The sequence below is a fragment of the Girardinichthys multiradiatus genome, chromosome 14 (assembly GCF_021462225.1).
Source record: "Girardinichthys multiradiatus isolate DD_20200921_A chromosome 14, DD_fGirMul_XY1, whole genome shotgun sequence".
Classification (NCBI taxonomy): Eukaryota; Metazoa; Chordata; class Actinopteri; order Cyprinodontiformes; family Goodeidae; genus Girardinichthys; species Girardinichthys multiradiatus.
This window is the reverse complement of record NC_061807.1, coordinates 17,062,926-17,085,833: the sequence shown is the minus strand read 5'-3', so window position 1 is coordinate 17,085,833 and position 22,908 is coordinate 17,062,926. Positions and strand designations below refer to the sequence as shown.

At 39.2% G+C, this 22,908-nt stretch overlaps 2 protein-coding genes across 8 annotated transcripts in view; one reads left to right on the top strand and one right to left on the bottom strand.

The window, feature by feature from the left end:
* Nucleotides 1–12,796, bottom strand: part of gigyf1a (GRB10 interacting GYF protein 1a) — a 39,658-nt gene extending 26,862 nt beyond the window's left edge. The window contains exons 1-6 of one of the 3 annotated variants that reach the window (XM_047385461.1): nucleotides 12,408–12,796; nucleotides 5,380–6,013; nucleotides 5,235–5,298; nucleotides 1,950–2,079; nucleotides 1,635–1,730; nucleotides 1,389–1,506 (exon numbers count right to left, since the gene is read on the bottom strand). In XM_047385461.1, coding sequence (XP_047241417.1) covers nucleotides 1,389–1,506; nucleotides 1,635–1,730; nucleotides 1,950–2,079; nucleotides 5,235–5,269 — 379 coding nt within the window. In that variant the 5' untranslated portion in view covers nucleotides 5,270–5,298; nucleotides 5,380–6,013; nucleotides 12,408–12,796. The remainder of the gene's footprint in view (nucleotides 1–1,388; nucleotides 1,507–1,634; nucleotides 1,731–1,949; nucleotides 2,080–5,234; nucleotides 5,299–5,379; nucleotides 6,014–12,407) is intronic. The other 2 variants (XM_047385460.1, XM_047385462.1) reach the window with 2 other exon arrangements.
* Nucleotides 11,474–21,614, top strand: LOC124880390 (endonuclease domain-containing 1 protein-like). Of its 5 annotated transcripts, none has more exons than XR_007041318.1 (4): nucleotides 11,474–12,228; nucleotides 15,132–15,201; nucleotides 16,078–16,170; nucleotides 16,422–16,560. XR_007041318.1 is itself a non-coding variant. In XM_047385465.1 (4 exons), the coding sequence occupies exons 2-4, from the start codon at nucleotides 15,133–15,135 to the stop codon at nucleotides 20,905–20,907; spliced, it is 792 nt and encodes a 263-aa protein (XP_047241421.1). In that variant the 5' UTR covers nucleotides 11,474–12,086; nucleotide 15,132; the 3' UTR covers nucleotides 20,908–21,614. The 5 variants fall into 5 exon arrangements, 3 of the variants coding, with proteins under 3 accessions (XP_047241421.1, XP_047241420.1, XP_047241419.1); XR_007041317.1 differs by having other exon boundaries at nucleotides 15,132–15,220; XM_047385465.1 differs by lacking the exon at nucleotides 16,422–16,560 and adding an exon at nucleotides 20,278–21,614 and having other exon boundaries at nucleotides 11,474–12,086.
* Nucleotides 21,615–22,908: the final 1,294 nt, after the last annotated feature.

The window sequence follows — 22,908 nt, the reverse complement described above, 5'->3', positions numbered from 1 at the left end:
GACAATAATAGCTTCGACGCAGCACCAAACTCAAGCTAATATTTGCTATTAGTTAGGCCTTAAGAAGGCTGTTTGCAGATTAACCAGCAGGTAAATCTCCCACACCACAGAACCAGAGGCTGGGTGTTTACAGAGCGCCGTGTGTGGAGAAGGAAAGCTCCTGAGCTCAGACGTTTTATGCAGGTGTCGTTGGACAAAAGGAGATTTATTTCAGCATGCGAAAAGGAAGTGTGCAGCGTACAGATGGTGGAGAGAGGAAACAAACACTTGAGAAGCTGCCTTCGATAACCGTTTTACTTTGCTCAAAGAATAGCTATTGTAGTTTCGGCCAGGCGTTTCAGACTCAACTGATGTTGATGTTGGACGCGTTGGTGGATTTCTCTTCTTCAGCTAAACCAGCTTGTTGTTTTGATCCTTTTTTACTCCTCTACTACAAAGCTGCTGCTTTTAGACTATTTAAAGACAAATACTCCAAGCCCAACATGTGCTGTGAAATATACCCTAAGCTAATTTACAGCTTTCCAAATTCTATCAAACTAAAGTTGATATTTTTCAACGCTTGCATTCGATTACTGTCACATTAGGCCTTGCAGGATTAAAAAGCTGCAACAAAATTGTACACTTTTCTTTTTAAGTTAGGAAATCCTAAAAGTGTGGCGGGTTTTTTGCATTCAGCTCCCTCTGGGTTGAAACTTTCTAGAACAACTTTACCAGCTTTGCACCCAGAAACTGAAGTTTTTACCCATTCCTCTTTGCAAAATGGTTGAAACTGCCGACAGATTGGATGGAGAACATCTGTGAACGCGCTTTGATCTAAATCATTTCTCTGTAGCTCTGGCAGTATGTCTTAGAGTCGTTGTGCTGATGGAAGGCGAGCCTCCATCCTGGTCTCCAGTCTTTCACAGCTTTTCTTCCAGGTTTGCCTTTTATTTAGTTCCATCTATTTTACCCCATCAACTCTGACCAGCTCCCTCCGTCCCTGATGAAAATATACCCACAGCATGATGCTGCCACCGCCAGGTTCACCATGAGGTCGTCTTTATGATCCTTCACAAATCAGCTGTATTTACTATTTACTAATTATGTTATTTCTAAACACATTTTGTTGCACTGGAATATTTTTAGGGGCATCTGAGTAAAGGGTGCTGAATACAAATGCATGCTGCAGTTTTACTTGTAAAAAAATTGAAAACCACGTATTCTGCTCCTACTTTACAACTACTTTGTGTTGACCAACCATATAAAATCCTAAAAATATATATTAAGCTTGTGGTTGAACTGGAAAGCTCACGCTGTATGAATACTTCTAACAGTAATTAAAGAAAAGTTGGAAGTATTTCAGACTTTTAGGGTCAACAGAACTGCTCTCTTAAAGGGTTTGACCTCACCTCGACCACCTCGAGTGGCCCCTCGTCCACGGACGACTCCCGCGGGTGCAGTCCCTCCCACCCCCTTTCCCATGAGCCTCAGCACTGCTGCGCTGTTCACGGACATGGAGAAGTTCCTCTGCAGAGAGAGCGAAAAGAGAAAGGCAGAAGAATGTCAGAAATGTGAGCTCACTTAACATTTGATGCTCTACTGGGCAAAGGAAGCTTGGAACAGCGGTCAGATTATCAATGTGTGTGAAGGCTGACCTGCTCCTCCTCGGTGAGAGGCACCAATGCCAGGGGCTGCATGGACTCATCTTGCAAAATAGCAGCAAACTCCTTATCCTGCATGTCCTCTGGGACCTGGAAAGAAAAACAGCCTGTGCTTAAGGAGGAACAAACTGCCTTTCAAGACTTAAAACGGTGTCCAAAAACCCCAAAGACCTACAAACAGGTTTCATGTGTTTTTAGATGAGAATTTCCGCAAAAGACATGAAGGTCAAACGACACAGAGATCTGAAATCAGGTACTTGAATACCAGAAAGAAATGAGAGATCAACTATTCATGTACAACATTCTGACCTTGTTGTCTTTGATATAAAGTGCTAACATCTCCTCTCGGCCGTAGCGATAATCGGCCAGCTTGTACTTTGGCATGGCGGGGGAAGGAGGGGGAGACGTCACACTCCCCCCACTGGACAGTGCACGAAGCCTGAGGAAAGGAAACACAGACATATTCAGAAATTTGTTGGCTCAGAACCTTTCGCACATTTTTTTGATACAAATCCGAGAAATGAATTGGATTTGGCTTTGTACAAAGATAAAAAAACAAGTTGTATTCTTTCCTTATTAGTCGTCATTTCGGGAAAAGAAATTTAACCCCATCCATCCTGTCCTAATTTGTAGGAAATCCGTCTTTTTCCTGCACAGGCTTCTAGGGACACAATCAGCTCAGCGCTGATGATCTAGTAGCTTTCCAACCTGAAGATTTCATTTTAATAAGCCATTACAAGTGGGCAAGCTTCCAAGGCTCAACAATGGCTCTATTCACAGCCTCCACAGACCCATATCAGAACCATATGCAGCTCAGAGATGTAGAGGTGGGAGAGGGATGGGAATGTAAGAGGTGAGCGAAAGCTTCAAGAAAGGCTGGCTGGTGGCATTCAGCATATCAAAAATAGTAGAGAGACGTAAAGCAACGAGTCATCTGCATATTAAGGGGAGAGCTGAGGAAACACCAGTAGGAGGGGAAACATTCCTACACATTTTTGCATGGGAACATTCCAGATTTTTCCACAGCTCTTAAAGTTAATTTTAAGGAAATAAGAAATGACAAAGAAGGCCAAAAGAAAGGAGACAAGGTAGGAAAGAAAGACCGGCAGCTCTTTTAGTTTCTCTATGCTTATCCGGACCTGGAAATAACTGAAATCAAATTGCAGGCCGTGTCGGATCCCTGGAGGGGTTACAAATAAATGCATTCAGGTGACCTCAGGCATTTCTCTTGTCTTTACTCTAATGAAAGGGAAAACATCTGGAACGCCATCCACACATTTGAACCTAAACATCATCTTCCTAATAATGGCTGTTCCAGTAAACGTTAAATCCTCGCCGGCTGTCGTCCCGATTGTTTTCACTCCGAGTTCTTCCACTGCGACCGACACATTGCCCAACCCACTGCCAACAAAACCTCAGACGATCTGAATAGCTTGGTAAAACCAACAGGCATAAAAAGGCGTGTAAACATTCAGGTCGGGCAGCCGTTGGTGGGGAGCGTGCTGATCTCGCTCTGACGCTGGATTAAAAAGGAGGTGCAAGGGGAGAGGAAAGCTGCTGCAGATGTGTGAAGAGGCAAATATTCTGCAAGGCTGGCAGAGCATCAAGAATGCACACAGAAGTAACAGGTCGATGGAGACGGAGGGCTACCAAGCTGGAGGCGAACCCCCTCCCCTCCTCATATAATGGCTACACAAATATTCAGAGGAAAGAGCAGCGAGAGAGAGAGAGATGGACCTACCAACATTTCAACTAGTCTCAATATGAACTAGTTGCTTCTAACTACAACAGCAACTGGATTACATGATAATCCACAGTAATATCTGTCAGTTTACCACTGCAAAAAGAGTGTTACGACACATTTTTAATGGAAAAATTCCAGACCTTTCCAGAATAAACTTTCCAGAGTTTCCAGGCCTGTGTTCACCTTAAAATATAAAAATTCACTAAAGTTCACTATAAATTCATAGCAAACATTTCTACAGAGAGCAGGCTTTAAATATGGAATCCGGGAAAACGAGAAACGGGCAGAAAAAAAAAAAAAAAAGAGACCAAAACAGGGGAAGAAAGGAAGGAAACAATGAAGGACGGGAATTAGGAAACAAGAAAGGAAGGACCCATGGAACAGGAGGGAAGGATGAAAGAAAGGAAGGATGAAAATAAGGAAGAATGAAAGGAAGGAAGGAAGGCTAGGAGGATGCAAGAAATGAAGCAGAAGAAAGCAGGACAAGGAATTACGGCAGAAAGGAAGGAAAAAGGACCCAAGGAATAAGAGGGAAGAAAGAAAAATGATGGAAGGATGAAAGAAAAAAGAAGGGAGGAAGAAGGCAGGATAGACAAAAAAGGAAGAAATGAAGGAAGGACACAAAATAGTTTACAATAAGTTTACTATTTTCATACTTTGAGACCTCAAAAATAGTGCAATCAATTTCCACCCTTTTCCAGACTGCACAGGAACCCTGCATTTAACAGTCATTTCTATGGGTTTGTTACATAAAAAGAATAAAACTTTCACAAATAAACGATGTTTTAAAGAGTCTTTAATCACTCCAACTTTGCCTAGCCCACATATTAAGATGTTATGCTTTAAAGACCATTTCATGGTCTATGAGATGGGACCATGAAATGATGAAACCAGTGCGGCACCACCTTATCTTTTTTCTACCGAGAACTCAAAAAGCTGCTACGTTAACCATTTAAATGTGGACGGGGCTTCTTCGGTGCTTCTGGAACGAGTGCGCCAGTCAGACCATCAATTTGAGCAGACTGTCAAAACGAGGCAAAGCAGGACGTTGTGCACAGAGTTTCAAATCAAAATTTCTCTCTTTCATATCCAGATAGCTTACAGTCACTTTACCTGATGGTACCATAGATGATGAGCAGCTGAAGAGACGACAACCAGCTGCAGTAAGCCGCTGTAACTCTGTTAAACCTGCTCTATGAAGCCAGGCAAGTCTTTCTCTCGTTCTTCTTCACATTTTCTTCAAGTTAAACTTTTCAGAAATAAGGAAAAAATATATATTTCAACTGTGGTCAATTCTAGTTCTTAAGGAGACGTCTCAAACCGTTTCCACATGTGGTGGGTCAGATTCAAATCTGAAACCGCCCCCTGAAGCTCTGATTGGTGAATCCAGAATTTAAAAAGTTTTTGGTTGTATTTAGAAGTACGGAGGGGTGGAAGATACGACAAAATACGCAGGGACACATGCAGTGATGCGGTAAAAAAAAAATCACAATCCTTCCCTCCTCTCTCCCTGCTCAGCTCAAGTGCACTCTTGCTGCAGAAAACCTACAGGACATCGACTCCTCGGGAAAAAGAAAAAAAAAATCCAGGATCCAGATGGCGCTCCGCATCCCCACCAACATCTAATCATCTGTTCCTTCTCTTAAACCCATCTAGTCTGAAAAGGTCACGCTAAATATTTTGCAAACGGACAGACGGACAAACGCTGACAGTGACATAACCTCCTTGTCGGAGTTGATGAAAACGAGAAACCTCAAGCATGGATGCTTATCTGCAGAACAGGCAGATCATCATCCTTCACCCACTTTTATTCAGAAGCGGCACAAATGTAACAACGGCGAATCAGTTACCATTCTGGGCCGAAGTTAAGAGTCTCAGCAGTCATATTCCTCACGTCCAAACAGAACTGAGTATCTAAGGGGAAAAAAATGACAGAAATATTTTAACACATATTTAGAGCCGACAAAGCAATGAAAGTCCTTTTGATTTCCTTACCCTGTCCAGATAATCGGAGCAGGCTGGACTGGGCTGGACCAGGCTAGAGCTGGCTGGATTTAGTTAGGCTTAGGTGACTAGAAGGCTGAGTGGTGCTTAAGCTGTGGTCACAGAAGAACTCCCCAAACACACAAAGACGAAGAGAATAGCTGCCAGTTTCAGGTGCTTGAGGAATACCAGGTTATCAGGTCCTAACTACGGAAAGAAGGGCTTTGATGATGGTTGGGAGAATGGAAGCTCCTGCTACTCACAGCTGAGAAAAGTTGTAAAACATAAAAAAATAAACAAAAAGAACCTCGGTAATCAAGAATGGAACCAAAAGAAAGCTCTCTCCAAGATATAATGTTTCCGTTCTTTTGTTTTACAGCAGTTGCATCTCACATTAAAGTCAGAAATATGAATCTGTTCATCAAAAAACAAAAAGGCCGACGCAGGAGGAAAGAGAAAAAAAAACGATCAGCCGAAACAACACAAGCGGCTGCTGGAACAGCTGCCAAACGCAGGCACGACTCGCGCTCCTCCTCTCCTTTCTCTCCTCCTCTGCGGCTTTCCTCCTCGCGCTCCAGCTGAAATGTGGATTGACGGAGACCTTCAAGGTATCTCCTTAATTTCCTGTCCTCCTCCCTTCGCAGGCCTGGAGAAAAAGAAAGGCAGAGATTTAGAGACGGGATCAGAGAAATTCAAAAAGAAATCTGAGGATATAAATGAACACTTCGATGTATTTATACCGGTTGACAGCGCAGCTTCGCATCGAGATGGAAACTGCTATAATTAGTTTATTCCCAAGCAAAACACTGACGTGCTATTATTACCGGCGCGGCCGGGACGCGCCGAGACGTCCCGGCGCAGCTCGATCAATCGGTAACGGCACGCTGAGCGGAGAGCGAGGCTCTGTGGCATTTCTCCACAGAACAATTTAAAACCTACATTTGTCTACCACTCAGTGAAAGCTGGGAGCTTTTCATGTTCAAAGCAGATTTTCCACTCAGAAAAGCGGACGGTCGATTTCAGCAACGCTGTGAGCCAGCTGCTTCTGCAGCCAGGCAGCTGGCAGGGGGATAACTCCTGAAAATGTCATGGAAACAAAAACAACATCCAGGCCACTTATTTTCAAGAAATCACGCCACTGGATCGGAGCATTACACCCTCATGTTAAAACTATTTGGTTTTCTCTTCCCTGCATTTCAAATCCAGTTCACTGTCAAGATAATAGCAGTATCGTAGCAGTGGAGCAAACAAACCACATACTTGGGACTCTTGTGAATTTCAGCAGGACTCCCACTTAAACTCAAAGTGCGTTTTCATCCCCAACTGTACTTGCCATTGAGAAAGTGTGGACACGTCTTATTATTTTCCATTACAGGGTAAACCACCACCACTGGTGCTTTAACACATACGCCTTCTGCACCTAAACTTTCCAGTGTAGGATGGACTCAATAACGCACTAAAGCCCAAGAAATGCGGTCACAATGACTGCATCTTTACTGCAGCACACACACCAACACACTTCCTTGTTTCATAAAGGTACTTATTATGCAATTTACAGAAATCAGATACATTATTGGCAGCCAGCTATGACTAATACGTGCATATGTTTAATACCAGCGGCTGTGGATCCCATTTCGTTCCTTGGAAAGTTAAGATTGAAATGGAAAAATAAACCGTTACAGCCAAGCGGAAGGCGAATGCTGGACGACGGCTGCTCTAAGAGCGATTCCCATTTATCTCAGCGACTGGTCAGCAGATTTTACAATAGAAAGAGGGGATTTTAAGCTGCATTGAAAAGGGAAGCATCCAACTTTTGTATAAAAATATATAAACTAATATTGTTGGGATTCCATACCAGAGAAAATGACCTTGCAACCGAACGGACGTTTAAATAAACAAACGAGAAATGTATCATTACGCCTTCGGGGTCATTCTGTTGTAGAGCTTCTATGCAGATATTGCATAAAATTTCATGGAAAAACTGCGATAACAAGCCGTTTTGGTTGCCCTTCCATTAGCCGAGAAAATAGTTACATTAAAGAGGGGATTTGGAAATGTGCTCTTAAAAAATGATGTTCTTGGCACTGGTTGCCTTTATTCATCAGGCAGGAAGAAGAGCAAAAAGAAAAGGAGAAGGAATGCAGATGGCATTTCTCTATGGTGTACCTGCTCTACCACAGAGCCACGCAGTGCCCTGAAATCAGGTTACAACAACAATCAGGACACCTTACTCCTTGGAAATGTAGGGTGGAGGGATAGAGGCAGGAAGCAAGAGGTGTTGATGGGATTCAGCCAAACGTTGGCCTGAACAGGAAACATAAGATTCAAAAACAATCTTCTCTACTTGTATTTCTGGAGAAATGTTCAACAAAACTCAATGATGGAATTAGAAATATCTGCACTTTATTTGTACATGTGGCCACAAGAGTTTTGGTTTCACGTTGAAGCTTTGGCTCAACATTTCAGTCAAACCATCATTCAAATGAACAACCTCCAAAGTTATTTCAACTTCATTTGAATCTGTTGTCTTTAATACTAGCAAATAATATTTAGCAGAACGCAGCACACCAAAAGGAAACAAGGAATTTGATCAAATATTTATCTCTTCTATGGTTTCATGCTGTGATGCCTTCTGCTGTTTTCTCTATTATAGTTTGTTTAAACTTGGTCAAACTTCTGGGATGTGAATAAGGTGCTTTAAGGTGATGTTGCCTCTTTGACATTTTGATCTTTCAGTCTTCAAGCCTCAATCCTTCATATTCTAAGTATCGACAGGCCCGAACAGGGATTAGGAAACTAATAAGAACTTACCTCCATATGAGGTTTGAACGTTTCGGATTGTTCCGCTTCATAATTAATTGAAAAATGTTGACCTATCAAGAAAAATCAACTAGTACACAACAGTAAAGTGCTAACGTAACTGTATAATGGTATGAAATGGGGGTAGCTTGGGAGAACTGTAAAAACCAGGGATAAAAAAAATGGCGAAGGGGAAAATTGAGTCAGAGAAACATCTTTTAAAAATGCCAATACCGATTCATGACTTTCTTTAAGGTCTGACCGGTCAGTTCTGTTTTTTCTGATTCAGACTCTCCTTCCAAAGGCTGCGACACATAAACTAATCTCTGTAAAATGTGTTTTAACCCAACAATTAAATATGACACATTAAAATGTGCTGCAGGTCCCTTGATAGAGATGGAAGTTTTATTTTTGATCAAACAGATCATTAAGAGATTACAAGATTACCCCCATTTATGCATCAAAGCACACGTCTCCAACCTTTATCGGATTTTTACTAAACTCAAAGTGAAAAAACGGTGTCGTTTTATTCTGTTTTGGTTCATTTCGTGATTTGTTTTTGCCCTTCAAGACGTTTTGACCTGCTGGTCACCAGTCGGAGTCCATTAAGGAAAAATTGGTTTCTTTCGACCACTGATTTTTCTATCAGGTTTGTTAAATTATAAATCCAGCAATTTGCTCTATGTTTTAAATACGAACGACCTGCCATGTGATAACAACAGGCTCTGCTTGGTTCACAAATCACTGTGGATGTCAGGGGGTTAGTGTGCAGCTACCAACAACAACCACCCATATTTTTTAATCATTATAAACAAATTAATTATCTGGTTTAATAACTGAAAGCAGCTCTGGGAAAACGGGAACATCTGGCCATCAACAACCGATTTTAAGAAAACCCAAGATTTGACATTTTTAGCACTGCTCACACATCCTGACAATATCGAGGTGCTCGTTGGCATCAAGTTAGAAACATTTAACGATTTTCACTTCTTAGACGATCATCAAATGGAGAAGCAAAAACAAATCCCTAATAAATCATGCATGACGAATGCTGGTAGTATTTAGTGCTTTTCCTCCCCCATTTACCCTGGTAGGGCTTGTGCAATTTGCAGCGCCTCGCAATAATAGTTGGGCAACACTTATTTCAGGAAGTTCAGTAAAATATGATTGCAGAAGTGATTTTACAAAGCTTTCCAAGTCATAAAGAGCTAATTTAGTGAACTTAAAGACATTTAAGTCCGTTTTTGACGGATACTGTGCATAATGACCGGCCCAGATTACGTTTCAACACGGTTCTGTCTGTAGGAGACGGTAACTTGCAAAGGAAAATTATGGAGAAAAAAAATAATAATTACACATTTCCAGATACTGAACAGAAATTTTAGCCTAAATAAGCCGTAACTGTAGAAACAGGGTTATTAAACCAGAGAAGATATACGTTACTACTTTAATAAGTGATCCGACACATGAAAAAGGTTTTATAAAAGATGTTATTTTCACTCAGCTGTGTGGTAGAACGAGTTCTCGGACAAGCTACTAATGATGCACCAACATCAACAGGCCAATGTTCCCTTGATCTGCTTTGACTGGTGATTAGCAGGTCAAAAGCTGATGGAGCTCTTTTTTTTAATTCTTATGTTATTTTTAATTAACAATAACAATAATAATAAAAAAATTACTTTAAGATTAGCGAGATATCCTTCGACGCAAATCAGGAAATCTCGCAATACCCCTTTTTGTTGGATTCAAAGCTGCTAATAAGAAACCTCGAATATATATATTTTTATTTATTTATTGGTGAATCTTTCTTATATCTCAAAGTTTAAACAAGTGGTTTTACGTGTGAACGCTAGAAATTAGAAATCAGCCACAATCTGACTCAACAGGTCAGGTTTTCCCATATCTACCATTAAAAAAAAAAACTTTAGTTTTTAAATCATAAGAACATGTTTTGATGATTACAGAGCAACTGAGTTTAAATTCACACGCAAATCTCAAATAATATCCATCCAGAGGAAGAGATGGTTGGGGCTGGATTTAAACCACAACCAATCCCAATCAAGTCAGATAAAATGTTTTCTTTTTAAATGATAATCTTTTGTAATGAGTCAAATTTGACAAATGTTGAGCTTGTGACAGTTTTTTTTTAACCTCTTCATATCAGAATGTTTTAATGTCTTGGGAGATTTTCCAGATCAAACATTCTCCCAAATGATTTTTGTAGGGAATTACCTGGATATTTTTGTAAAGACATAAAAGGAAATGCCTCAACCCTCCTTTTTATTCCAAACAATTTTATCATGTTACCATGTTTTATGAGTATGTTTTTGAGGTTGCCTGACTTCAGTCGTGTTATTGACCGGATTAGACTCAAAGGGTTTAAAATCGCGACTCAAGGTTGGCAACGTTTTTTTTTTTTTTTTAATATAAGCCTGTTTTGAATGGCTTTATTCCCAAAGTTATGTTTAAAATCTTCTTGACTCTGGATCAGTTTTCTCCTTTTTTCCAATTCAGAGCCAATCTTTGCTTCGTTTGGATCCGTCATAAAAAAAAAAAAACTAAAAAAAAACGTCTTGGACCCTTGTATGAAACCATTAAGTATCTTTACTTGCTTTTCACAGCTAGTATTATGCTAAAAATGGTTAAACCTCAGCTTTACTTTAACTAAACATTTTTGATATAGATTACTTCCACTGATTGTAGTTCTGATCCCCTTTCGGATCAGCTGACTGACATATAACCAAATTCTCTAACAGCACACTAAAGGTAAACTATAGAAAATTACTTCAGGTCATCGACTGTCAAAGTGGGTACAACAAAACCTACAAAAGTATGAAATGGTCAGCACCTGATCTTAACTGCATGTAAATATGATACGGTCTATTTTATTTGTCTCAAAAGTCAGAGCTTATCTGTAGGAATTACGTTGGTTTCAGTTGCAAGTTGAAAAATCTGTGAGATTTGCCAATTGGTCCGGTGCCGACTGCTATGAGAATACAGGCTGAAGATGACTTTTTTCAAACATGAATCTAACGTGTTGACAAGTAGAGGTTGTACAATACTGTATGTGCCACATATTTCATGAAACACAAACTGCCAGGAACAAACATAAAAAAAAAAAAAAAGTTGACACCACCAACTCTCTCACTGTGTTTCTCAGTGCAGCTGATAGACCTCCAACCTGAGAGAAAACTCAGAAAATCTGACTTCCGAGTAGAAAAACAAGGCAGTGTAATCTCAACAAAAAAAAAAAAATGCTCGCAAAATTAACATTTTCCACTATTATAGTTCATGTTGCGTAAATTTGTTTTTTTGTAAGATCCAGACGAGGCAGGTATCATTGCCCTCTCAACCGATACAATTATCCAAGACGTTAAGTAACTTCATTTTTTTTTTTTTTTTTTTTTTTTTGCGCCAATACCCTAAAAATCCTACGTAACACGATGAATTTTTAAGCATGGATACATTTGTCCCCATTTAAAACTACGCAAAACGCATAAAAAAAAAAAAAAACATGTTTGTGACTACACTGAGCTTAGCTCGTATCTAAAGAGAGAAAGTTTTCAATAATAAAGCTAAAGGCAAGGTCAACGAGGCAGAGACGCTACTAGCAGAAAATTGTTGTTAATGCCTGCGATATAAAAGCTTTCACTCTGGTAATGGACTCTATATAACTCAGTGAAAACAGCTTAAAAACAAACAGTGGCGTAAAACGCTTTCTAACGACGGCTAGCGTCGAAATAACTCATGTTGTCATTAGCTACCGAGCTACGTTAGCGATTACGTTCAACCTATTATAGGCTAATTACGGTGGATTTAAACATAGCAACTGTCAAAGCGATGTTTTCAAACGATATGTGTCAGAAAATATCCCATTTCGGCTGCACACCGGACTCAGCTTGCTACCTAAACTAGCCAAGGTATGCGGTGGGTCGTAAAGGCCTTGGCGTGTAGGTTCAAATGACACCAGATATGATGGCGGAGGGGGCGGATTGCTGCGAATTTAACTCCCCGGCCTGCTCCGCCAAGGCGCCGACGACCACCTTCCACTACCATACCGATGTTAGTTGTTTTGTTTTTTTTTGCAGTAATGCATTCAGAACCCCAAAAAAAAAAAATAATAATAATAAGCAGTGCTACAACTCGTTTTAGCTGTGAAATGGCGTAGTGAAAACACAGGCCTCATGGCAGAGGTTAGCTCCTGTTAGCTGCAAAGAGGAACGAGAACGTCGGCTGCTTACCTTTCAGACTGCTGCTCTGCACGGCGCTTCTATCGCCAATATATCGTATGCATTGGTCTTTTTAAACACTGTAAACGTATTCATTCGACAGAATAGTACTCTGAGAAAAACAAAATCGTGCTCCGTGTTTTATTTATTAATCTGTTGTTGTGTTTTTTTTGTTTTTTTTTTCCTTTTCCCTCTCCTCCAACGGTCGCTCAGTGTGTGTGTGTCTGCTGGCTCCGAGTCGCTGCTGCTGCTGCTGCTTTTCTCTTGTTGTTTGTGTTTCAGAAAACATGGCCGCCCGTGTGATACCACGTGACTGCACATTGACAAGCGGGGAGCCAATGTCGGCGCAGCGCGAACACACCCCTGTTTACTAGCCTGGGCACTATTACTGCGTGGACGCCTCTAAACGGCTTCCCATTTTAAGTTGATTTATGTGATTAATACGCCAGTAAACCTTAAAGAGAGTCCAGTTTGTGCGGGTTGCATTATAAAATTTTTTTTTAAAAACAGGCGAAGGACGTCCGGTTCGCGACGTTGAAACGTGCTTCAAGGCGAGAGAAAAGTGCTTCTCTGTTAAAGTTGTTTCCTTAAAGCTAAAGTTTTATGTCAGACGAATGATTCTTGGAAAACCTATAAGAATATTTTGGTAATTAGTAGTAGTATTGTAAGTTAAGAGACCACAACTGGCTGCGTGTGTGCAGAGTGAACACTAGAGGGCGCCATTAAACATCAGTTTTAAGATAACAAAGTTTAAGCATTTCAATCGATTACAGTATAATCAAAATGTAATTTATTTAATTAATTAAATTCAAAAAGTTAGACTCATATAGAAATTAAGCCCACACAATTATATGTTTTAAATGTTGTTAATTTAGATGAGTATGGCTTATTACTAAATAAAACCCACATTTTCTTAGAAAATTTCAATATGAAATAAATAAAATCCTAAAATAATATAATTTTAATGCAAAAATGTTAGCCTACTGAAAGTATGTCATATACTGTAGAGTATATGCACCCTGAAAACCTGAGATGTACAGAAACCTTTGGCTCTTTTAAATCAGGACTGAAAACTTGAATGTTTACTGTAGCCTTGGCATCAAACATGGCTCTATCGGTTAATTTCTAGCATGTCATGGCTCTTTTATTAGTTTTAATCTTGCACTTTAATTTTTATTTTGATCCTTCAACAGTTACTATTGTAATTTTGATGTATTTGGGGTTTTAAATGTACTGCTTTATCTGTTCCTTTATTTTTCTGTAAAGCACTTAAAAATACCTTGTGAATGAATGTTACTATACAAATAAGCTTGTCTTGCCTTACTTTTTGTATTAATTACTGCATCAATGCATCCTAGCATGGAGACAACAAGCCTGTAATTCTTCTGAGGGGAGCTCATCATCTCTTCCTCTTAACAATATCCCAATGGATTCTTTATAGGGTTTAGGATAGTTGTAGCCCTTGTTCTGAATGTGGCGGGTCCTGAAACACTGGCTCCTCTCGCAGTTCATTCCCTTTTAAATCTCCAACAAAAACTCTTGAATAGGCATTGGTTCACAATCTTCTCAAGGATGTGGTTATTACAGCTTCCTATAAGCTTTTTTTCTACCACACATTTTCCTTCCACTAAACTTTCCATTAATACGATTGTATACAGCACTCTGAATGACCAGCTTCTTTAGCAATAACCTTCTGCTACAACTATCAAGTCATGACACTATTGCGTAGGCCATAACATAATATCTCTGTATTAAAAATAATTTTTTTTTGTTTTGTGAAATATTCCAATATTGTAACAAATACAATTTTGGGTTTTCATTAGCTGTAAGCCGCAATAATAAGCATTAGCACAAATAATCCAATATATAGTCATATTCAATACATTAGAACATTATTGAAAAATTCATTTATTTAAGCAACTCAATTCCCTAAGTGAAACACATTATTTAAATTAATTACACACAAAAACTTGTGTTTTCAAGCCTATTTTTTCTGTTAATTATGATGATTTTCCTCTGACAGCTAATGAAAACACAACTTTTGAGATAAAAAAAATATTACATCAGGACTGTAAAAAATGACATTTTTAACAAAAATGTGGGCTTACTGGAAATTATGTTTATTATCTGCTTAAAGGTTAATCTGGCCTCAACAGAACACTAGTTCTAATTTATTATATATAACTGAATAAATGTCTATGTTTAAATTTTTCAACTGAATTACAAAAATCAATTAACTTTTCAATGCTATTCTAATTTAATACCTGTGTATGTTAGAATATTTTAGTAATTTGCTGAACTTTTCTTTAGGCTAAGACTGTCTGAGCATGTGCAGAGCGCAAACTAGAGAGCGCTGTTAAAAAACTAAGTGAACACAACTGGATTTTTTTCTTTTTTTAACTGGCTCCCAAATAACACCAATAAAGACCTGTAACTGTCACTGAAACTAATTAAAATATTCAGAAAAAGGGTGAATAATGAAATAAATAATAGAATGATTTTATGTCTATGATTTTAATCTGCCACAACAATATTAGCAAAAATAGCTATTTGAAATAAATCAGTTTAATTTCACCGAGGTCACGACTGAGCTGCAGTAGATACCGTTAATTTATATTGTAATTATTTTATTCTTAAAACATGCTTAAAGATTTTACAAAACAGTCTGTTGCATGTTTGAAAAGTCATAACATATTCATGGTTACTAAACCTAGAACATGTTTGTCTATGGTTTAGTATGTGGAAGAGCTGCAGGAACAAGCTTGAAATTGTTATCACTGAGACAAGCACACCATACTTGACAAAGGTACATCAGTGTGACTCATGTAAGTAAAACTGAAAAAGTTTAAAATATCCTTGACATTTTGGCATTTCAGCTTAACATTTCAAGTTTCAGTCGTGAGAAGCTTTACTTGCAGTGGGAACAGCTAACTGCCATTCACTCCTCAAATGTGATTTGTGGCCTGCTAAAATGTAACAGCTCAGTTTTAAAGACCTTTCTTGTTAAAAGCATCCCCTTCAGTCCTGTGTGGTTTAAATTGCTTTCAGAATGACGTATTTTTCCATACAACCGAGATCTAGACATACCGGATAATGCAAGGAGAAAAAGAGAACAAAGTGTCATAAATGTTTTAACAGATGAAATTTTTGCCTCCATTGAAGTCATTCAGCAAGTCAAGTCTTGCATGTATTCAGTCTGTCTGAAATGTTAATATAAAAATTAAATAGTTCAATAACATGGTGATTGTTGTAACTATGACAACAATCTATGCAAACGTCTAAATTAAACTAATGTGATAGTAATCCGGCTTCCAATCAGATTGGTCTTTCATTATGAGAGCTGACGTTATAATTTGATCAAACTGCTTTTAGAAAAACTCATGGTTCTGTTTGGATCAACACCGCCTAACGTTTCACACCTTGTGATTTCTGTGTATGACTGGTAAGACGTTCAGAACCGCTGCTTATTTACAATGGATTATAAATTGTTTTCCTGATGTAGGTCCTGTTACAGAACCCTAGTCTTGTGTCCCTGTTCTTAGTAATGGTTTTATTTCAGTGATGTTTGAGTGTTGCTTTTTTTAATGACTGTTGTGTTTCTTTTCTGCTCTATGTTTAGCACTTTAGAACAGTAAGAAGTTTGAAAATGTGCTATAAAAAATTGTTTGCCTTGACCTTTTAGTGGGATGGGCAGAATATGCCCAGGGTGTACACCCTCTCTTCCATTGACTGCTGGAGATATGCCTGGTCCTGTTACCCTGCAAGGACCAAGCAGGTTTGAAAAACACTTTATTGCAATCTTTATTTTTGCAATTTCAGAGTCTTAGTTGCAGCAAAGAAAAAAAATGGATTGAATAGTTTCCAACAGTATAAAAATTAATTTGAACTTTTTTCATCCATTTCTAATCTTATTGTGCAAAAAAGTATTTTTCAGCTGAGCCTCTGTTGAAAGGGTATAAACAGGTAATGACCTACCTGCAGTAATGGCTCTCCACCATCTTTATTTATTATATATCCGATCTTCAGCCTTCATAACCAATTAGTGTGGTCTCAAAGGATGAAGATCACCCCACATTGACTGAGGTAGTGCAGGGCCCCAAGCGGTCGCTCCGTCGGTCGAACCAGTAATCGTCTTCATCCCACACCTCAAACTTAACCTCTAACCTCTGCAAAAGCTTTCTTTAATAATAAAAATGTATTATACTTTACTGAGTTTTTTAAGTTTTTCTCACCTACAGTAGGATCTCCACAGTTCTTGTTTAACACACCCTGCTTGGACTGACCTATGACAGTCCCCCCCCCCCCCGTCAGTGTGGTGTCGTTCAGATCTAAGCCTTGCTTCCAGCTGGGCTCCTCATCTGTAAGGCTCTCCAGGATGAAGGCTTAGTTGGATTCATTCAGGCTCGCAGATAATGGGCTCTTCACGCCTCCTGTTGTCCACAGTCACGGGCAGCCTCTGGAGATTCCCCTTCAAGAGGGCATTTTGTGCAGAATCAGAACACTTCTGCCAGGTGTTTACTGGGATGCAGGAGTGCTGAGCCGAGTGGGAGGCAGGCAGCAACTGTAGCCAGGCTGCAAACAGCACTGACTGAGACAATGGAAATAAAGGAACCAATGATTCGATTTAATATTGTAAATGCAGTGCAAATTATACAGCTTCATCAATTGGATTTAAAAGGTATCAGTCTTGTATTATTATTTTTCCTAAATTGTGAGGGAATCTTAGCGTACCCCACTGTAGTTCTGGTGCTCCTTTGTGTCATATTGCAGGAACCAAAAAAATTAACAGTTGATTTTAAAGAGAAAACAAAATGGAAACAGTCTAGCTATTTTGGTTGTAATTTGATTTGATTTAACTTAATTTAATTTTACAATATAAATAATTTTATCTGATTTCATTACTGTAATAATTTCAAGGTTTAGATTAGAGGCGCTCAGAATAAATCTATTCATTTAGTTATGTCATTTGGCCATGTTTCTGTTCATGTGGGTCAGCTGCATTTTAATAAGGAACTATTTGCTGTTTTTATATTTTGTTTTTCTAATTTGTGTGTAACACTTAGTCTTTGAGAGACAAATTTGAGATTTAATATTTAAAAGGTCAGCAAACAGAAGACAAATAAAGCTCTAGCCACAGCAACATGAATCAAGTATTATTAGGAAGTTCAATAAATATTCACTACAAAAGTTGTGAAAATTTAATTGTTATGAGGCAACTGGGATGTGTCACATGTTTACAGCTGGAGTGTGTATAAAGTCCTTCTGATGAGCATCAAAGAAGACTGAGAGATTGTAATATTCTCCTTATATGGCGTCATGCCTGTCAGTTGACCAGGTACCAGGTACACACCATGTTTTTTGCTACAAGAGGATGTCTTTTAAATTCTGTTGTGTCAAGAACCAACATCTTGAGCCGAGGACCCACCTCATCACAGCTTAGCTGTAAGAAAAAGGCCACAATGAGAACATTATGGAGCTCAGGCATCATTACAAAAAATATCTGGTCAGATTTGAAGTAGTGCATGCAAAAGAGTGTGATCAGCTCCGGTTTTAGCAGAACCTTTTCTCACAGTAATGATGAAAAAACGATCTGACAGTGGAGTGGATCAAGTCAGAAGTCAACTTCTTTTAAATTTCTTTAAATCTCAAAAAATTGTTTAAAAATTAATACAAAATCACATAAAACCCAAAAAGTATTTAAAACCTTGTTGCTAATTGTTATGTCAATACATTTGCCAACATTTGATTGAACTGAATTGTTGGTCTATCACATAAAGTTCTGATAAAATACATGGAAGCTTCAGGTTTGGGGGTATAAATACTTTTGCAAGGCAATCCAAGTTTGTTCAGAGTATAAAGATGTAAAAAGCATATGAATGCACAGTTTTATTGCCTACAGTGAGCTCAGTGAGGCTTGGCTGCACTGTAATTGTTGGACCAGATAAGTTGTAACCAGCCAATAGATCCACTCTCAGCCTCTGGTGATTTGCATACTTTGTGTGCGTCTAACTTCCATTACCCTCCTAGACTGAGAGCAGCACTAAACACAGGATAAGTCAATAAAATGAGCATCTGTCATAGTGGAATTTCTTTAAATCTGTTTCAAGCCCCGTTTGTTTATTTTTCCGTTTCTTCATTTGTGTGAGGATGCATTTGCTTGGCGCCTACATCCTGTCCTCCTCTGTTTTACTGGTGAGTGCCACCGTGTCCAACAGCTTCAGAGACTGCAGCCATTTTTTCTACATGCAAACACCTCCCGCAGGGATCAGACGGACAAGCCTGAAGAATATCTGCCAGAAGTATGCCGACAAACTGCGCTATGCCACATTGTATGACAGCAATCGCCATCTCCCACTGTATTCAGCTTACATTTTTAAGAAGTCTGATGGGAAGCGGAGGGCAGACACACCGTGGATGTACGAGCCTCAGGTAGAGAGAGCAGGACATTTTGGGATTTATTTGAAAAGTTTAGAGAAAAATCTCAGAAGTCATAGAAAAGCTGTTGGTTTTTAGTTTGTCAAAGGATAAACAGCCCTGAGTTATAAAATTCAAAAGTGAGATGCATTCTTTGCATTGGTGGAAATTGCTGCAAAGATTAATCAATGTTTTTATTGCATGAAATTCCAGTTCAAATGAATAAAATAGTGTACTGACACCTGTTTACAATCTCAATCTAGACAATTACTGTAGGTAAATGACTACCTCTTGGACCAATGTCAGTAACTGAAAAATAGTTCCTAGATGCACAGATGTAAAAGTGAAATTTGATTCTTGAAAATAAAAAGATAAAAAAATCATTTGCAAGAAGATGGTCTAAAACAGTGAATCATGAAGTAGGGGTCAGGACCCTTTGAGTGGTCGCAAATCAGGGACCTTGAGAACCCCCTTCAGAAATTGTTAGAAATAAAAGTAAATAAATAGTACAAATGGATAGAAGCAAAAACTTGGTTGACAATTCTGTTTGGGTTGTCATTGTACTTGATTAATTGTCTTAGTAGAAATGCTTGCATACTCAACCAACAGTCGGGGTCACGGGTCCCGTCAGCTGTTTAAAGTTACATATTTGTTAAAACTGTCACTATGCCCTGACAGTAGAATATAAGGCAGATGATTTGTGAAAAAATCAAGCTTCTCTGGCTCCTCTCAGTGGTCTTACTGCCATTTGCAGAAATACACCGCACCTGGTCAGAAACAACCAATTAGAACCAAGAGGAATGTCTTAGCAGTGTCAATCACGCTCACACTCCCCACCGAGCATACTGTCGTTCCAGCTAAAGATTGCCAGTGTGCTGCAGCTGTGCTAATGGATGAGAAACAACCTAACTCTGCAAGAAAATTGCCAATCGCTCGAGTGGCACCTGCTCAGAAATTAAAAAAATGGTAAACATAAGAAGAACGATGATGAAAAGCAAGCTGAACGTTCACGGCAGGGTGAGGGGGACGAGTTGTGGAGGGAGGGCTGTAGCACACCAAAGAGCAAAGGGGAGGGACCTGTAAGGTGTGCTTGTTCAAATCTTCAGGCTAAGGCCACAGTTTTGTCAGAACACCCTACTGCAGCTTAAATACTGCATAGCAGATGGTCCAAAGTGTTTAAATAAATAATTAACCAAATAAAATGTTCCAAGTATGAAAAGACTGATTCATGTGAGGCAGCCAAACAACATGGGCCAAGGTCATTTCAAATGTGGCTCAAAGAACTATTTCTATGACCAGATTTGCATAAATATGCCATTCACATCTAGTATATAGCTTGGTAGATTTTGCCAGCTGTTGCTGCACATAGCCAGGTTTGCTAACCTTTAAGTCCTCAATCAGCAGGTCATGAGAACTGTTTAAAAGCCCTCAAAGTTGAAATATAATGTTTTATTTCTCTAACCTACAGCTGGTGTCTGAAGGTGAGAGCAGTAACATGAAGGTGCTTCCTATGATCAAAGACATATCTCCTCTCCTTGAGGACAGCCAGACTGTTTTGGAAGACTACATAGATGCTGTAGAATACAGACGTGGCACACTGAATCCTGACCAGCACCAAGCAGATCCAGATGACAAATCCTCTACCTACACCCTTACCAACGTTGTTCCACTGATCACAGATTTCCTGGAGACCTGCTGGAATCCTTACTTGGATACCATCCGCCGACGTCTAAACAACTTCTGCCATGGTAAATCTTACATCGTGACTGGAGTAACTGTTTCAGGGGCCACCGTTAAACGTGACAACAAGGACCGTCTTTCAATACCAAAACACGTATGGATGGGATACTGCTGCCCAAAATTTGACCGTAACTCACCCTATGAGGTGAGATTCATGTTCCCTAGTTATGGGGGCTATGCCCTGAATGAGCAGACTGGCAACAATGTGGTGGAGGTGCCATTAAAGAAACTGGAGACGTTCCTGAGGAGCCACACAGAGGCTGACATTGACATGACTATTTTCTATAAGGGCTGTGTGTCAGAAAACGGCATCAAAAAGAGAAGAGACCTGCCCAGTGTTGACCTGCAACCTGTATAAATGGAACTGTTTCTAATAAACATAAACCACTACAGTGTTAAATTATAGCTCCATATGCTTTGGTTAAAATTGTTTTCATGGATATTAGAAAGAGATGGCTGATCAAAAACTACATTCTCTCCCAACCTGGCCTTATAGAGACTGTTTAGATTGTGTCTCTCTGCTGGATGCTGAGTTCATATACAACATGATGGCAGACTGGCAGGCAAATATAAAATATTTTACTGAGTTACATTTTTTTGTCCAGTGCTTTGTATGTAATGACCCCTTACAGAAAAATAAGAGTTTAAACTATTAACAAAAAAATCTATGTTCCCAAGCTGGAACTGTGCAGCTAGGGATGGCGGTGTGGCTGGGTCGGTGGGGCTTGGTGACCTGCGTCCCGCTTTGTGCCTCTGGCCTGGGGGCTACTGCTCCTGTGCCTTGCTGGTGACCTACTTCTGTGCTGGGCGTATGGCTGACCTGGGGTGATGCTTTATGTCTGGCTGCCTCGGACTGCTGGGGCCTTCCAGAGCCGGGTCTACTTGTCTATTTGTCAAAAGCATCAGCAAAATCATCTTGTATTTTTCAAGCATTGAATAAAAATCTGTCAGTTTTTTTCTGTTTATTGTGTAGCCTCCATATTACATTGTGCGTGTGTATTAAAGTAGCGCTTTTTTGGAAGTTATTTTGGATTTTAAAATGGCCTGACAATGAGAGAACAGAAAACACGGACTAAAATACAACAGAGAATTAACGGAAATCAGGTGAGTGCAATGAAACAGAAACAAAGCAGGTGCGGACCATGACACTTTGTGAGACGTTTCACTTCAACAAGAGTGATGTGGAATGATGCCACCTCAGTTTTGTTAGTCAGATTGAACCATTGACGATGATTATTTCTAAAATGTATTTCTTTGACATAAAAGTGGATGAATAAATGGTCACCCTTGGCTACAGAAGCATTTTGCTGAGATTAACTTTATTTCTATTAATTTGTAATGTTTTGTATGATATTTTAATCAATGGTACATTTTAAAGAGCATTTCAAAACTAAAACCTAAATATTAGGCAGGGAAAGACAGAAATGAACCAAGGAATAAAAGAAGCCTATTTGTAAAACATATATTGTCTTTATTAAGAAGAAATATTGAAAATATTAAAATGGGGCTTAACAGTGGTGCAGTTGTTAGCACTGTGGCCTTGCAGTAAGAAGGTCCTGGGCTCCAATCCCAGTCTGGGTTCTTTCTGAATAGAGTTAGCAGGTTCTTGTCATCCATGTGTGAGTTTCTCTGCGTACTCCAGTTTCCTCCCAAGCGTGTGATTAACCAAAAGTTATTAACTAGCCCAGATTGGCTTTCTGGCGTTAGCTCTAACTGATCATCATGTCTGAGCAAAACCCAACCATCAGGTGATCACAACCCGAGCTAATCCAAATTAACTACTGCAAAATGTCACATTCACCATGAGAGTTGAATGGCATATTCCTTATGGTGTCCACACTACACTCTGCTTTTAGGAAAATATATTGACTGCTGCTTAGATATTCAGAAAGGGCAGCTGGAGTGAATATAAAAGGTCAGCTTGTTGGCTGCACATGAATAAGCTCTCTAAATGCCAATATATTTTTGCCTCCCAGAGCCCTTTAAATTAAAGAATATCTCAATATATATTTAGTTCCCTCAATACGGTAACACTATTGGTAAATAAACCTAAAAGTAGAGATAATTTCACTTATTTTTGACGATATAAATACATTGATAACATGTTTAATCAAAGCTTGTTGAAATATACAATACAACAGTCATGCTCCATTCAAACGCCACATTGGCACGATTACAAAGCATAAATTATTTTGAGAAGCAAATAAAATAAACCTAATACAAAAAGACACAACTATCACTTGGGTTTACAGAGAATGGTCCAAAAATATTCAGTGACCAGCAGTTGTGTTGAACAAAATGCCTTGTTGATGTCAGAGAATGATCGGCAGACTGGTTTGAGATAATAGAAAAGCAACAG

Excerpts from the sequence above, each read along its gene's own strand:
- LOC124880390 (XM_047385463.1), top strand. The coding sequence starts at position 18,543 with ATGCATTTGCTTGGCGCCTACATCCTGTCCTCCTCTGTTTTACTGGTG. Across the intron at positions 18,825-20,277 it reads CGTGGATGTACGAGCCTCAG|CTGGTGTCTGAAGGTGAGAG; the intron begins GTAGAGAGAGCA and ends TCTAACCTACAG.